This window comes from Chenopodium album, chromosome 8 (assembly GCF_948465745.1).
Source record: "Chenopodium album chromosome 8, dcCheAlbu1.1, whole genome shotgun sequence".
In the NCBI taxonomy this organism is placed as follows: Eukaryota; Viridiplantae; Streptophyta; class Magnoliopsida; order Caryophyllales; family Amaranthaceae; genus Chenopodium; species Chenopodium album.
In genome coordinates, this window is record NC_137841.1 from 68,587,148 (window position 1) to 68,602,648 (window position 15,501).

Consider the following 15,501-nt stretch of genomic DNA (forward strand, 5'->3'; position numbering starts at 1 on the left):
CTAATTTGATTAGGTGCAAGAATAAGTTTTGAGTGGAATTTGGTTTGCTAATGGATTTGTAATAGCTGACATCATATTATATAAGAAGACAAGGCTGCAGCAACAATTTCACATATGTATTGGAGTATTGGGCTTGGCGTGGAAACAAGGGGAAGCCACGTTATCGCCGTGGTGTATACCTGCTTGTATTTTGAAAAAAAAAAAAAAAAAAAAAGGCAAGGTTTGAGAAAAAGACAGTAGATACCACGGTTTGGTCATGGCCCTTCAACCATTGCAACGACCGGATCGTGGCCCATATCTGCTACCCCAAAAGAAAATAAAAAGAACGAAGTTTCATCAGCAATCGGACGCATCGCAGCCCTTATATTCATGACTTGCTCTTCGTTTATCATCTCCTTCGTTTCTTTACTTCTCTAAATTGCAATTCTTTGACAAATTTCCCATAAAACTGTTCCAATATCATCTAAATTTCAATCTTCTTTTGCTCATAAATTGTCACTACCCATCGAACCCTAGGTTCCGATTTTTATTTATTGTTTAAGTGGCAATTTGTGAGCAATTAGTTGAGTGGTAGGTTGATTCATAAGATCTTGATTGTTTTACCTTTATCTCTTTCAATTGCAGTAAATAATTGCACAGATTCAAGAGCTTGAAGATTTTATTTGAAAAAAAAATAAAAATTGAATCGATTTTCGGCGCAAAGACGGTGTGGGTATTGCTTAGTTGATCTTGTACTCAATTCATGGGGCGTACCACATCAAGTAAGAGGAAGAGAACTCCTACGGTTTCTACTTCGAAAGGCAAGACCGCTAATCCAAGGAGTCGACTCTCTACTTCGAAAGGCAGCTCAGCCACTCCCAAGGGTAAAACTCCATCTTCTTCTTTTACTCCCAAGCATAAGGCTCCAATAGAAATTGATTACTATGACATTGTGTTTAAAAATGATGAGCATAAGAAGAAGTTTGAAAGGCTATTTACTAGAGGAGTAGTTGCTACTCGGTTTTGTGATGCTAATGCCTTACGCTCCCTACACATTGAGCATGATGTTAGTTGGCTTGTGAATAACATTGGTTGGGGTGACTTTATTCAAAAGAAGCCTCCCACATATAAGAGAATCACACTAGAATTTTTAAGTTCTTTAAAGGCCAATGTTACCTATGGGAAAGGTTGTGAGCATGGTTCGATCACATTCCAATTATACAACCAAGAGCATACCTGGACCTTAGAGAAGTTGAATGTTGTTCTTGGCTTACCAAACGCCGGTTTGAGATGTACTCCTACGCGTTGGTATGCCGATGATACTTGGAGAATTATTGCTGGTGGAGTGCCTTGGAATAAGGATGGAGTTAAGGGAAGTTTCATTCGCCACCACGCCATTCGCTATGTTCAACGGTTATTATCTTGTACCGTGCTTGGACGTCATGATGGTGGTAATGTTCGAAAGGATGATGTATTTTTCATTGACAGCATGCTCCATGCCAAGGAAATTAACACAGGAGCTTTCCTCATTAAGCAAATGGAGACCTTAGCCAATAGAAGAAATACAGGAGGAGCAATTGTACAAGGAGGATATGTCACACTTATTGCTCTTAGCTTGGGGCACAAAGAAGAACTCCTTGCCGAAGGAAGTGTACAAGGTACCGATGTTTTGAATCTAGCCTCTTGTTCGACAATGGGTTGGATCAAGGAAACAGAAGGCACTATCCTATGGAGCATTCGAGATGATGGTGAGGATGAGTTGCCCTCTCCGGAAGCTATGTCCTTGCGTGATCCGAATAATTGTTCATTCAATAATATTTCATCCCTTACTAGAGAGCCCAACCTTCCGGATCTGATAGTACCTCCTAGAAATCCCGTGCAGTCCAATCTCCCAAATTCTCATGAGACTGCTAGCCCCTCTTTAGTGTCCTCTCTCATCAGTGCTATTAACAAGGTCCAAGGCTCTATTGATGAAATCAAGGATGAGCAAAAACAAATCAAGGAGCAAATGGTATTTATGTCCACGACATTACACCGTCTTGACACTTGGCTCCAACAACAAGGGTTCTCAAGCCCTCCTCATCCCCCTCCTCTATGAGGCTTTGTAAGTACCTCTCCCTTCTCTATATGATATATTGTTGCATTGTGGACATTGCAAATCTCAAGTGTGGGGGAGGGTATATTCATTATATATATTGGACCTTGCTTTTGTAGTTTATAGTTGTCTTAGTGTGATCCTGAGGTTTGTTTTCATTCCAAAATGTGAAACAAGTGATTTCTTCTTTAAAAAAAAAAAAAGAAAAAAAAATGAATTGATTGGCATTAGCTTGAGTAATTCGATAAGTAGCGTAAATCCTTTTTGATAACAATTGTTTGTGGTAAGATGGTTTCGCTTTCCTCTTGTGCGATAAGTACCTATTGGAGGGCCACGAACCTCGTAAGACTCAAATCGAATACCCTCCTTTTTGATCGCCCTAATTGAGACTTGCATTTTAGCTTCCTGAGATCGATTACCGAAATGTTTGAGAAATATGATTGAGGCATATTTTTGTTATTTAGAGCTTTCAGAGTCATCTTTAGGAAGTTTTATTTATAATATGTTACATCCCTTCTTGATAGCCACTTTGAGCCTTATTTATTTCTTTCTTGACTACCCTTGTATTACAAGATTATGATTTCGTAATGAATTGTTTGGATAAGAAGAGTATTTTGCTAAGGCATGTTATATCGATTTGTATGATGAGCTATTCGAAGGAAGGTGTTATGAAAAAAAAAGGGGTGAATGAAGGTGTTATGAAAAAAAAAAAAAAAAAGAGAGAGAGAGAGAGAGAGAGTTTTGTAAAAAAAAAAAATAAATAAATAAAGAAGGGCGAATGTTATTATTGAATCATTGGAGTTGACAAGGAAGAGCAATGCGTTCATTCTTGGAAATTTGTTGTTTTTAATCTCATGGATGATATTTCTTGATTTCGTGCATATCCCATACAAGGGTATTATGTATAAGTTTTTATTGGGTTGATTTTAAGCACCACATTCCCGAATTTACATCACTCTTACCTTATCACCCGAGCCTACCCTTCGAAAGTCCTCTTGATTTCCATTGCAAATTGGTCACTAAAACGGTGGAGGGCAAGATTTTGTGCAAGTCTTGACAAAGTTCATCAAATCAAAGTGAAGCATTGAGCTAATATGGTTGAGCATCCTTAGGGAAGGTTCAAGCTTGAGGAAAGGAAGTGGCGAGATTGGTTGGTTATTGAAGGGTGCTACAATTTATCGTTTCATCCATGTCATTGATTTGTGATACATAAATTGAGTTTTGAATTAAAATGATTTTGATTTCAATTTAATCACTTGGTTGAACAATTTGGTTTGGAAGTTCTTGGTTTGGCTTTGTAGCTATGCCTTCGGAAAACCTTCACGAGACCAAACTCGTCCACTAGGGTAGCCTAGGGGTTTAAAGGGCTTGTTGCACATGCTAAGTGCAATCGTGATTCCTACGACAGTGAGTATTAGGATTTATTGCTTTATAGGTTAGTTTTGTTTTCTTTCCTCGAGGACAAGTAAAGGTTAAGCGTGGAGGAATTTGATAACACATTTATATACTCATTGTTATATGTTATATTTGAGTGTTTCTATCATATTCTCTCTATATATTTAATCTTTTAGAGCTATATTTCTTTATATTTCGACGTTGCTCTCCTCGTGCTCTCTTTCTTTATTTTGTAGGATTTACGCGTAAAAAAAGCACCTTTGCAAGCTAAGTGAGCTAGGAGCATGTAGGAGATTACGAGCCCAACATCATATGGTCACATTCCAAGCTTGAAGTTGCTTTTGAAGGAGTATTGTGTAGAAATTGCCTAGCCTTGGCCTGGTCGTGGCTTGTTACATTAAGCTTTGGCCTGGTCGTGGCTCCTCCTTTTTGCTCAAGAGAAGCCTACCAAGATCAGTAGACACCACGGGTTGGCCGTGGAAAAGCCCCAGCAGCTTTGGGTAACCCGTGGCTATCACCTGACGAAGCATCAAAGCCAAGTTTGAGGCGGTTTGGAAGACCTATTTTTAGGAAACTTCTTTACTTATTCCTAGGGATATAAATAGGCTTCGGCTAGGCATATTAGAGCACTTTTCTTTTGGATTCGTAAAATTGAGTTAAAGAATTCTACAATTCCCTTCAATTTTAGATTTACTTTATTCAAGATTTCATCTTCAATTCCATTAATTCAAGTATTTCTTCTTTCCTATATTATTATGTCTTTTGATTATTTTGTTAATTTAATCATGAGTGAGTAGATTTATATTCTAGGGTTAGGTTGAACCCTAGTTACGAGTAATGCATGATTTCCCCCAATTCCTTATTTAATTAGATTAATTGTTTTTCTTATTGAATTGTGCTAATTTATCAATGTTAGGTTAGACGTAATTTGATATTGATTGAACCAAGTATCTTATTTATCAATGGAAGTTGAGATTAGATGGTTTGATTAAATTCAATAAGGGCATGAAATTCTCCATGGAAATAGGTAGGATGGATTGCTAGGATTGTATGGATGTTGAGTTTAATGTCTCTAAATTGCATGATACCATGGAAATAGGTTTGATTGGATTTTAGAGAAGCCATAAATACTCGGAAGAGGTTTATTGGTATTTTCAAGGGCACGTCCTTCCTTTGAGTATTATTATTCTGATTAATTGGGGTAGGGATTTATCTTTGCAGTATTCATACTAGTGGTGATACTTAACTCTGGATGATTTTATTAATTGATTTATTTCATCTTGATTATTCTAGTTTATTTTGTTTAGAATTAGATTGGTTGAATATCGCTATTGATTGGTTACTCGCTTAGTAGTTACTTGAGTTTAATTAATTAGTTGAACCATAGTCTCTTGGGATCCGACCCTTACTTGCCCGTCTACATAGTAGTGGTATAGTTAGGTTTATTTTTGTTAGGTACGCGACACGCCTATCAGTTGGTTACTACTCTCATTGTCCCTTTAATTTTGTCCGACCCATTGTCAATTTTTGGGTCAAACTTTGTAAACTTTGACTTTAGATTACAATTAATCTATAAAATATAATATAGTCACTCATGATCTTGCATTGTTAGATTGAGCTCATGAATTGTATATTTTATTAATACCACATTTATAGTTTTTACGTGAATGAAAATGGAGATATATGTATTCTAAGAAGCATTTTGGAGCTGTGAAAAATCAAATGGGCAAAAAAATAGAGACAGAGGGAGTAATTAATACAAGTACTTCAATTCATACTTTCTTTGTATAAAAAAAAAAAAAAAAAAATTTAAGTTGTGTACTTATGTATTACTAAAATAGCTTCATTTTCATCTTACCTCGGATTGCTTGGCCGCCACAGCTAAGTGCAAGATGGTATATCCAAGGGAATCATCGAAGTTAAGCAACTCATTATCATCCATCATTTCTATCAAAAACTTCAAAGCCTTTGGTTGTTTATGTTTCACACACAAATGTAAAACAGTTTCACCACCAATAGTTCGCTCCCAAGCCGCTTGTGGCTCCATCTTAAGAAGAGTTCTAAGCACTTCAATTTGACCATTTATGGCAGCTACATGAACAGGCGTCTTACCATCTTGGTCATGTGTGTAACAAATGCTCAGATTCACCGCAAGCAAGATTTCAACGATTAGCAAGTTCTATTTGGCAGAGGCAATGTGTAGGGATGATGATCTTTTTATTTGATCAACCAACTCTACAAGTTCTGGCTTTTGCTTTATTATTTCCTCGGTAAAGTTTACATGCCCAAAATTAGCCGCAACATGTAACGGAGACTGCATAAAGCTTTCCGACTTTCCAATGATGCATCGATCGAGGATCAGTGGATCTTCACCGAGAAAGTTGAGCAATGAAGGTACGTCTCCCTTGAGTGCTGCATCATATAGTCTTGTAATAGCAAGTAACTGGCTTCTTTCTATTTGTGCTTCCATATTTTGTGATGTTTAATTTATGGGAAAGAATTTGTTGCATTACAAATATGCTTGTAATAAGAAGTTTTTTCTTTCAAAAAAAAAAAAAAAAAACAAACAAATATGCTTGTAATAATTAAGCGCGTCTTCATTTCTTTTATACCAATGAATAAGAATGTAAGACCAATCAACAAAGAGGGACATATTTTTCTTGGAAGCTCACTCCAAAGTCCAAACAACCTTTTTCTAGCAAGGGTTGACAAGTCAATAGTGGGATGTATACTATATATAACTAATACTTTGTAGTGAAATTAAGCAATAACGGTTGCTATTCTCAAAAAAAAAAAAAAAAAAAAAAAAAAAAAAAAAAGGTAATAATGGAAGTCGTAGCATTTGGTATCAGCTAATAATCGTTGACGATTCAAGAATGTGGAGTGTAAACGGTAATAATCTTGTGAAGAAGCTAAGTAAAGTAGGTAGTGATAAATAGCCAATTAATAACCGAGATCTAAAGTGAAAAGATACAAAGTAGGAACTTTAAAAATTCAAAGTATATGTCAAATTAGAGAAGATGAACATAGTGAATGGTTTTCCGTATGTTGTATTACGTTATGCACAAAGTATATATACAACCTAAGAGTGGAGACTAGGGCTTATACGGTGGCCCAATACTATATACATTATATGGCTTAACACCCCCCCCTCAAGTTGGAGCATGCAAATCACAAATGTCCAACTTGCCAAGTAAATACAAGAATTGGTTTTTGCTCAAAGCCTTAGTGAAAATATCAGCTAGTTGTTCCGTGATCTTTACATACGACGGACTAATAGTCCCATCCTGAATGGCGTCCCGTACATAATGACAATCAACCTCAATGTGCTTAGTACGTTCATGGAAGACCGAATTCTGCGCAATATATAATGCAGATTGATTATCACAAAAGAGACTCATCGCCCGCAGATGCAAAACTCCCAAACTTTCGAGCAATGCCTTCAACCATTTTAACTCATCAGTGGCTTTAGACATCAAGAAATACTCGGACTCCGAAGAAGATTTAGCAACAGTATCTTGCTTTTTAGTCTTCCAAGAAATAGGAGACTTACCAAGAAACACTAACCAACCAGTAATGGAACGTCTCGTCAAAGGACAAGTAGCCCAATCCGCGTCACACCAACCTGTCACATGCAAGTCACAATCTGAACTCAATAGAATCCCTTGACCCGGACAACCCTTTAAGTAGCGGACCGTACGAAGGGATGCCTCCCAATGATCCTGACGAGGTTGCTGCATAAATTGGGATAAGATATGAACTGTATACACCAGATCAGGTCATCTAGTGAATGACAAATAATAGATCAGATGACCCACAAGACGCCGATACATTTCGGGGTCTGCAATAGGAGGTGTCTCTAACTTTGCCAGAGTGTGGTTTTGCTCTATAGGAGTACCTGCTGGACGTGCCCCTAATAAACCAGACTCTGCAATAATATCAAGAGTATATTTCCGTTGGCACAAACATATGCCCTCCGGACTCCGTGCAACTTCAATGCCAAGAAAGTATTTCAAAACACCAAAATCTTTCATATGAAAGCATTCACTCAGATATGATTTAAATGTTGAAATTGCAGAAGAATTATTCCCATAGATTATCATATCATCAACATCAGATGAATAACACCATGATTCAGAGTAAATAAAGAGTAGTCAGAATACAATTGCAGAAAACCGTACCTTTTCAGAGAGGTGGCCAATTTAGAGAAACAACAACGAGGCGCTTGTCAGAGGCCATATAGAGACTTCCGAAGACGACACACCATACCAGGTTGAGAAACATGAAACCCGGGAGGAGGTTTCATATAAACTTCCTCATCAAGATCACCGTGAAGGAATGCATTATGAACATCCATTTGGTGCAATTCCCAATTTTTCGCGGAAGCAACAACTAGAAAAATACGAACGGTGACCATTTTAGCCACGGGAGCAAATGTCTCATTATAATCGATTCCCTCAACTTGATGATTACTGAATATAACAAGAAGAGCCTTCAATCTTTCAACTGAGCCATCAGAATTAAGTTTAACCTTGTAAACCCATCTGCAACCAAGAGCTTTCTTTCCCGGTGGAAATTTTTCCATGAACCAAGTCTCATTATTTTCCAATGCATAGATTTCCTTTAGCATCGCTTCTCTCCATTCTTCGTCCTGCATAGCCTCCTTGAAATTACGAGGCTCAACTGACGTATCTATAGCTGCAATAAATACACGATGTCACAAAGAAAATTTATCACAATTCACAAAGTGTGCTAAAGGATAGGGAGTACCTGAGGAGCTCAGGGGAGATGGTGAACATGTAGAGATAGATAAACTCGGAAGAGAAATAGTATGTAAAACATAGTCACGATGCCAACACGGAGGATGTCGTTCCCGTTGTCCACGACCCAAATCAATAGAAGAAGAATAGGTAGAGTGATGAGGACCAGCCACGGGGGTGTTGTCCGAGGCAAAATTAGCATTAGTCGTGCTGGCAGACCCACCAGCAGCACTGGCAGACCCACCAGTAGTGCTGGCAGAACCAGCAACAGCACTGGCAGTGGCTGTTGTGCTGGCAGAAGCGGCAGTGGCTGCTGTGCTAGCAGAAGCTGCAGCCGTGGTGACAGAGGCAGCAGAAGCAGTAGCAGGGTGAAGGGCAGCAGTAGTAGAAGCGGAGGAAGAAGCAGTAGCAGAAGAGGCAAAAACAGAATCGGCAGAAGCGGTAGCAGCCGCAGTAGGGCTGCAATGTGGGCTATGAGCCGCATTAGGGCGGCGGTGGGGGCTGTCCGTGGCCTCGGTGTCAAGGGCAGCCTCACCAATTGCCAAAACATGCTCAAGGTCGTCTAAGAAATCAGCATCAACACCATTGGTACCATCATTGCTTGTATCAGTAGAGGTGTAACTAGTGACAAACGGAAATTCGTTCTCATGAAATTTAACATCTCTTGACACAAAAATTTCACCCGAGTCTAGATCATATAGCTTCCAACCCTTTTTGCCATGAGGGTAACCCACAAACACACACTTTTGGCTTCGAGGTGCAAATTTATCACCCTTAGCCCCTTGATTATGAGCAAAACAAAGACAACCAAAGACTCACATTTCATCAAAAGAAGGTTCTTTGCCAAACAAGACCTCATATGGTGTCTTATTGCCTAGTACACTAGAGGGAGTACGATTAATCAAATACACGGCACCAAGAACACATTCACCCCACAAAGCAATTGGAAAATTGCCTTCAAACAATAGTGCACGAGCCACATTCAATATATGTTGGTGTTTGCGCTCAACCCGGCCATTTTGTTGTGGAGTGCCAACACACAAAGTTTGAAATAAAATGCCATGTTCATCAAAATAGGGAAGCATGTGTTTAAATTCCGTACCATTGTCACTCTGAACACACTTCATAGACACATCAAATTGAGTTTTAATCATAGCAAAAAAAGAGCAGAAATAGGAATAGACCTCGGTTTTGTTATTCAACAGATACACTCAAACACCTCTTGAAAAATCATCGACAATAGTCAGAAAATAATGAGCACCACATGTAAACGGAGTCTTATACGACCCCCACAAATCACAATGAATCAATTCTAAAATGCGACTAGCACGACTATCACTTATAGGAAAGCTATCACGAGTTTATTTAACTTGAGGACAAATTTCACATGCCTTATGTATATAATGACTATGAGAACTACCTCGAATAGAAGGAAGTAACTTGACAATTCTTTCTGACGGATGCCCTAAACGGCGATGCCATAAATCAAATGTAGAGACCTCCGGTTCCGTAACCGCACATACTTTTGGAAGACGCCGGAAATAGTAGAGTCCATCTATTCGTTCACCGCCTCCAATCAGGCTCCCCGAATTTTGATCCTGTATGGCACATAAAGAATTAGTGAATCGTACATAACAGTGAGTGTCATCAATCAATTTAGACACCGAAATCAAATTGCAATTTAATTTAGGAACAAATAGGACGTGTTCAAGAATAATTCCATCCGCCAAGAAAACACGACCCTCCTTTGTTGCAATTGCTTGAGCACCATGGGGAGACCAACGGGGCATGGGAAAATTGATTTAGTATCAATTAGAGAAGACTCGTCACTCGTCACATGATAGGAGGCACCCGTGTCAATAATCCAAGATAGTGAAAAATAATCACCCATCCTTGTGTCTGACGAACAATGAGTGTTAAGAGTAGAGGAAATTGCTGCCGTAGCGTGAGCAAGGACAGCAGCAGGTGACAGAATAGTAGTAGCAGTAGAAGTAGTATGAGTAAGAGCGGCAGGGGAAGAAGTAGATAACGGGGCAGCAGCAGCCGTACAGTTTCCTTGGCTGTCGTATTTGGTCAGCCACCATTCGGGTAGCCCATGAACAAGAAAACAACCATCATAATTGTGTCCCGTACGATTACAATGGGTGCAATATAAATTCGATTTTTTTCGTCGCTTATGTAGAAAGGTACTAGGGGACAAATTAGCAGTGTGATCGGATTTAATAGAAGAAGACATAGTGTTATATTGATCAAGTACGGTAGTAGAAGTAGTAGAATAGCAACCCACGCAGTGCAAATATGCAGCACCTACAAACTACTATCCGAAAGAAAACAAAAATGTAACTTTGGGAACAGGAATTAGAAATTGGTCGTGGAGATTAGGAATTAGAAAAAATCGAACCAGAAAGAAAGAAATAGAAATTGATTTAAGAGATTAGAACTTAGAATTTGAGATTGATAATGAGGATTAGAAAAAAAATTATAATTTTAGGGTTTAGATTGATTTTGGCTCCGATACCATGTCAAATTAGAAAAGATGAATATAGTGAATGATTTTCCGTATGTTGTATTACGTTATGCACAAAGTATATATACAACCTAAGAGTGGAGATTAGGGCTTATACAGTGGCCCAATACTATATACATTATATGGCTTAACAGTATAACACACCATTAACTCATTAAGCAAATTTAATAATCAAAGGAAAAAAGGGAGTATGGAAAAGATGTTGAAATCAAATTATAAATAAAGATGAGGGGGAGAGAAATTGAAAGAAGAACTTTTAAATATTAAATCCAATGATTCAAGTACAATACACTAATATAAGTAGTAACATCTTCACCCATGATAAAAGTGCAAGGAAAGGGGATCAACTAGGCCTTTACATCCTATGAAAGTGCAATTGCAAACTCTTGCTCCGTGTCATATGCTGCCGAAAGGTACGGAATTAGTTACTAGTTCCTACCTAAAGTGTGAATTAAAAACGGGTATGTAATTATATACTTCATCCATTCTTTTTTACTTGACCCGCTTTGATTTTAACACTATTCACCATCTCTTTTTTGACCGTCTTTTATGAAGAATATATAAGAAAAAACATATTCACGTTGGATCTTTTTGAATTCGTCTCAATAAGTACTATCATTATATATAACTTTTATAATTTTTACTTATGGAGAATTAAAGTTATTGATAGTTAAAGTTTTGCATTGACAAACGTGATAAAAGAAACAAGTCAAGTAAAAAACAACAGAGGAAGTAGTACACACATATAGTAGCCTAGGGAAAAAGGAATATGTACGTATACAAATTATAATATAAATTGATTAAAAGATCATTAGAGGCCGGGTACACATTACAATAGTTTTGGATCAAGATTAGAGTGAGAGAAAATAAAGATACTCACTTGAGGGGTCAAAATTATGTGATGAGTTGTACGGGTTGAATAAAAATATCAATTAACTTGAAGGTTTATTTATGTTGATGAAAGATTTTATGTATTCCTAGGTGCAAGATGTACATATTTTTGGACATCATAAATAGGAATAATGAATGATTTGTGAATGGAAGAGGTAAAGCTTTTTATGTTCAAATAAATTTCATTATTCATGTTATCAGAAAGACAAAATCTAACATAACATGGTTTAAAATTAGTACAAAACGAGATGTACAATGTAAATCTCCTACAATAGAATTTGTTATATACACCCGGGTGTACCGTACACCCAACTAACCTAAGGTTAGGTTTTTTTTTATTTATTTATTTTTTATTTTTTTTTATTTGATGATAAAATGAAAAACAATTATCACAATGTGAACAAATACTCATTGATATACGGTATACCTGGGTGTATATATTTATATAACAACCTCTCCTCCTACAAAAATAGACGAGTATATAAGAGTATAGCATTCTAGTTATGACGTGAGCTTAAGTAATTTTGTAGTAGATTAGGGCATTCTCATTATAAAAGAAGATGGGCCAATTATAATTGATGTTTGCTCATGTATTACACATAAAATGTAAAGTAACAAACTTTGACAATGAACAATCTAATAATGAAGACGGTACATAAATAAAATCATGCTTAATGCAATCTAATCAACCAAAGTAATACTCGTACATTATTATTGAACAGCCGGGAAACAAACATGGCCGGAGTAGCTCACGATTAATGTGAAGACGACGCACCTTGTGTTGAGACTATCATACGTTGTTGATCAAATTTGATTCATTTGTAGTGTTTTTTGACCTCACCGGATAACACATCATTATTGATTTCCTCCTTAACCAACCAATAAGCTTCCATATGAATCGCGAAAAATGTCCCACGAGTATAGTTCCCATTAACCCTAGCCAAGCTACCAGAGAAATCCCTAATGCAGTCCAAATTCCGCCTTCTCCATAAGTTAGATTGGATACCGAGAACATGTATGTCAATGTTGTTGTCGTGACAGAAATCCAAAGGGTTATCCTCAAAACCGATAATAAAAGTCGCTTGCATGGAAGGCCACTTATAAGGAGAAGGATGACACTTAGGGATGATATTAGTGCAATGGTGTTACTAACTAGTACATTATTGTAATCAAAATGATGACCATATGACCATACAGAAGTACCTGCATATGCTTTGTGGTCCTTATGTAATCCTAATTCTTTTATATCTTGTTGGCTAGTATATGTTTTTGTATCCTGCCAAACGCCTCCCGGGGGATTAATTCCAACTTGGAAAGCCATGGTTGCGATCAAGGATGCCACCACCATTAAAGATGTGCGATGGTCCTCCAACCAAGCACGCTCTTTTGTCGTTTTCAGTGCTTCCTTTGCGGATAGCGCATTGGCACGATTAAGCAGTATCCATATCTTTTCATCTTGTATCGAATCCTTCCGACTTTTTAGCTTATGAGTATCCACAACTGTTAATCCATTTTTGTTAACCGCATTCTTTCTAATATTTGGATGTACTATTATAAATTCTACCATCTGCATATCAACAAATTGAAGTATAAACTGTAAGTTATTTAATAATCTAGTTTAATTTCAACATCTAAAATTACTTTTTTGTTCATTACATATAAATCATAGTAGAAAGTTGTAGTAGAGTTACGTCAACTATTGTAAAAGTCAATATGTTACAATATATATTTGTTGAAACCCATTGTAAATTAAATTTACTTTTTTTTTTTTTTTTTTTTTTTTTGAGGAAGGCAAATTAAATTAACTTGTGAGTGTTTTACATTGGAGAAAAATAAGAAATGATTCCACTTTATAAGTTAGGGGGTTTCACCTACTATCACCAATTGATTTTAGTATAGAACCTCATTAGGCCTTAAATTATTTATGGACCAAACTCTCCTTCTTCTTAATTGGGTTGCCATTAATCTTTTTTTTTTTTTTTTTTGACCACACCATTAATCTTTAACATGCATGTATCATATTATCTATTGTTTTAATTGCCCAATTTCATCCTTTTATTTTAAACTTAAATGTAGTTGTGATGATACTTCAAACTTACAAAGGAAAAGTTATGGGAAGTTATACCTTTTTATTTTATTTTATGTGACACATATACTTAGAAGAAAAAGTAAAAAAAAAAAAATAAACTAAAAACTAAAAAAAAAAAATAGAAAAGAAAAAAGCTTGGTATTTGCCATGGTAGCATCAAAGCTAAGGATAATCAATTTCTTTAATTTGATCAACATTTTTTTTCGTATTTTTCATGGGTGTGCTAAAGGTGGCCTTGGGCCACTCCAGCCACGAGTATGCAATTTATTCGACTAAGGAGATTCCACATCAAAATCATATGGTAATGAGGGGAGTAACCAATTAGCCTTATAAAATAGACACGACTTTCTTATGTCTTTAATAATGTTGGAAACTACATGTGTTCTTAGGGAATTTATGCTTCAACACTCCCCTCACCTATAAGGTCTCTTAAATTTCGTCTAATGTGATTTTCTAGGCTTAGAGTACAAGTGCATTTTTAAGGTTGTGGTGAGTCTACCAAAGTCTCGATTGATCATCCATACTAATATTTTCAATATGGTGTGTGGTATAGTAACAAACTAACAATAATTATCACTTTGTTTGGATAATAAAAATAAATAATAATTGATTATTTAAATTACAGTTATAGTACGTGGTTCATTTTCATATTACCTCTGGTTGTTTGGCAGCCACAGCTAGGTGTAAGACGGTATTGCCAAGGGGATCATCGAGGTTAAGCAACTCACCATCATCCATCGTTTTTACCAAAAACCTCAAAGCCTGTGGTTGTTTATGTTTCACACACAAATGCAACACACTTTCACCACCCATAGTTCGCTCCCGAGCAGCTTGTGGCTCTACTTTAAGAAGAGCTTTAAGTACATCAATTTGACCATTTATGGCGGCTACGTGAACAGGCGTCTTACCCTCTTGGTCATGTGTGTAGCAAATGCTCGAATTCACGTCTAGCAAGGTTTCGACGATTTGCAAGTGCCCTTCAGCACAGGCAATGTGTAGGGGTGATGATCTTTTTATTTGATCAACCACCTCTACTAGTTTTGGCTTTTTTTCTATTATCATCTTAGTAAAATTTACATGCCCTAAATTTGCTGCTACATGTAACGGAGACTGCATAAAGCTTCCCGACTTTCCAATGATGCATCGATCGAGGATAAGTGGATCTTTACCGAGCAACTCGAGTAACGAAGGTACGTCTCCCTCGAGTGCTGCATCATATAGTCTTGTAATAGGGAGTAACTGGCTTCTTTGTTGTGCTTCCATATTTTGTGTGGTTTATTATAGGAAGTATTTTGAATTTTTCATGCAATGGAAGTTTACTTGCAATTGTTCACGCCCTTACTCTATCTCTTTTATAGCCTTTATTTATGGGCCGGGTAAGAAAAAAAAATGTTGGATCAATGAATATAGATCTTTTAATTCTCATGTTTTTCATGGAAGCTCACTACTTCACTCTCTAGTCTCTATTATGAATTTTCAATCCAAATAGCGAACCTTTTTCTAGCAAAGACTATTATTATCAAGACTTTTTATAGCCGCCTCCGTTTTTATTTTGTTTTTTTTCTATCTTCTCTCTTTTTTTAGCCGCCTCCTTTTTGTTTATTACTCCATTATTATTACTTTTTGTTGTTCTATAAGCTATACTACTAAACGCTAGTATTGTCGTGGAAATTTAAAGTTAGACTGACATGTTGACGATTTAAGAATATGAAATGTGTAGTCTTCTTGTGATAAAAAATTTAAAGTTAGACTGATCCATTGACGA

The 15,501-nt window shown here is 36.8% G+C and overlaps 1 protein-coding gene across 1 annotated transcript; it reads right to left on the reverse strand.

Annotated features, from left to right (window-relative positions):
• Positions 1 to 12,189: 12,189 nt before the first annotated feature.
• Positions 12,190 to 15,105, reverse strand: LOC145556400 (uncharacterized). The gene is made up of 2 exons (XM_081618050.1): positions 14,391 to 15,105; positions 12,190 to 13,214 (listed from the first exon to the last, which is right to left on the reverse strand). Exons 1-2 carry the CDS (start codon positions 14,997 to 14,999, stop codon positions 12,438 to 12,440), a joined length of 1,386 nt encoding a protein of 461 aa, XP_081474176.1. The 5' UTR covers positions 15,000 to 15,105; the 3' UTR covers positions 12,190 to 12,437.
• Between the last annotated feature and the right edge of the window lie 396 nt (positions 15,106 to 15,501).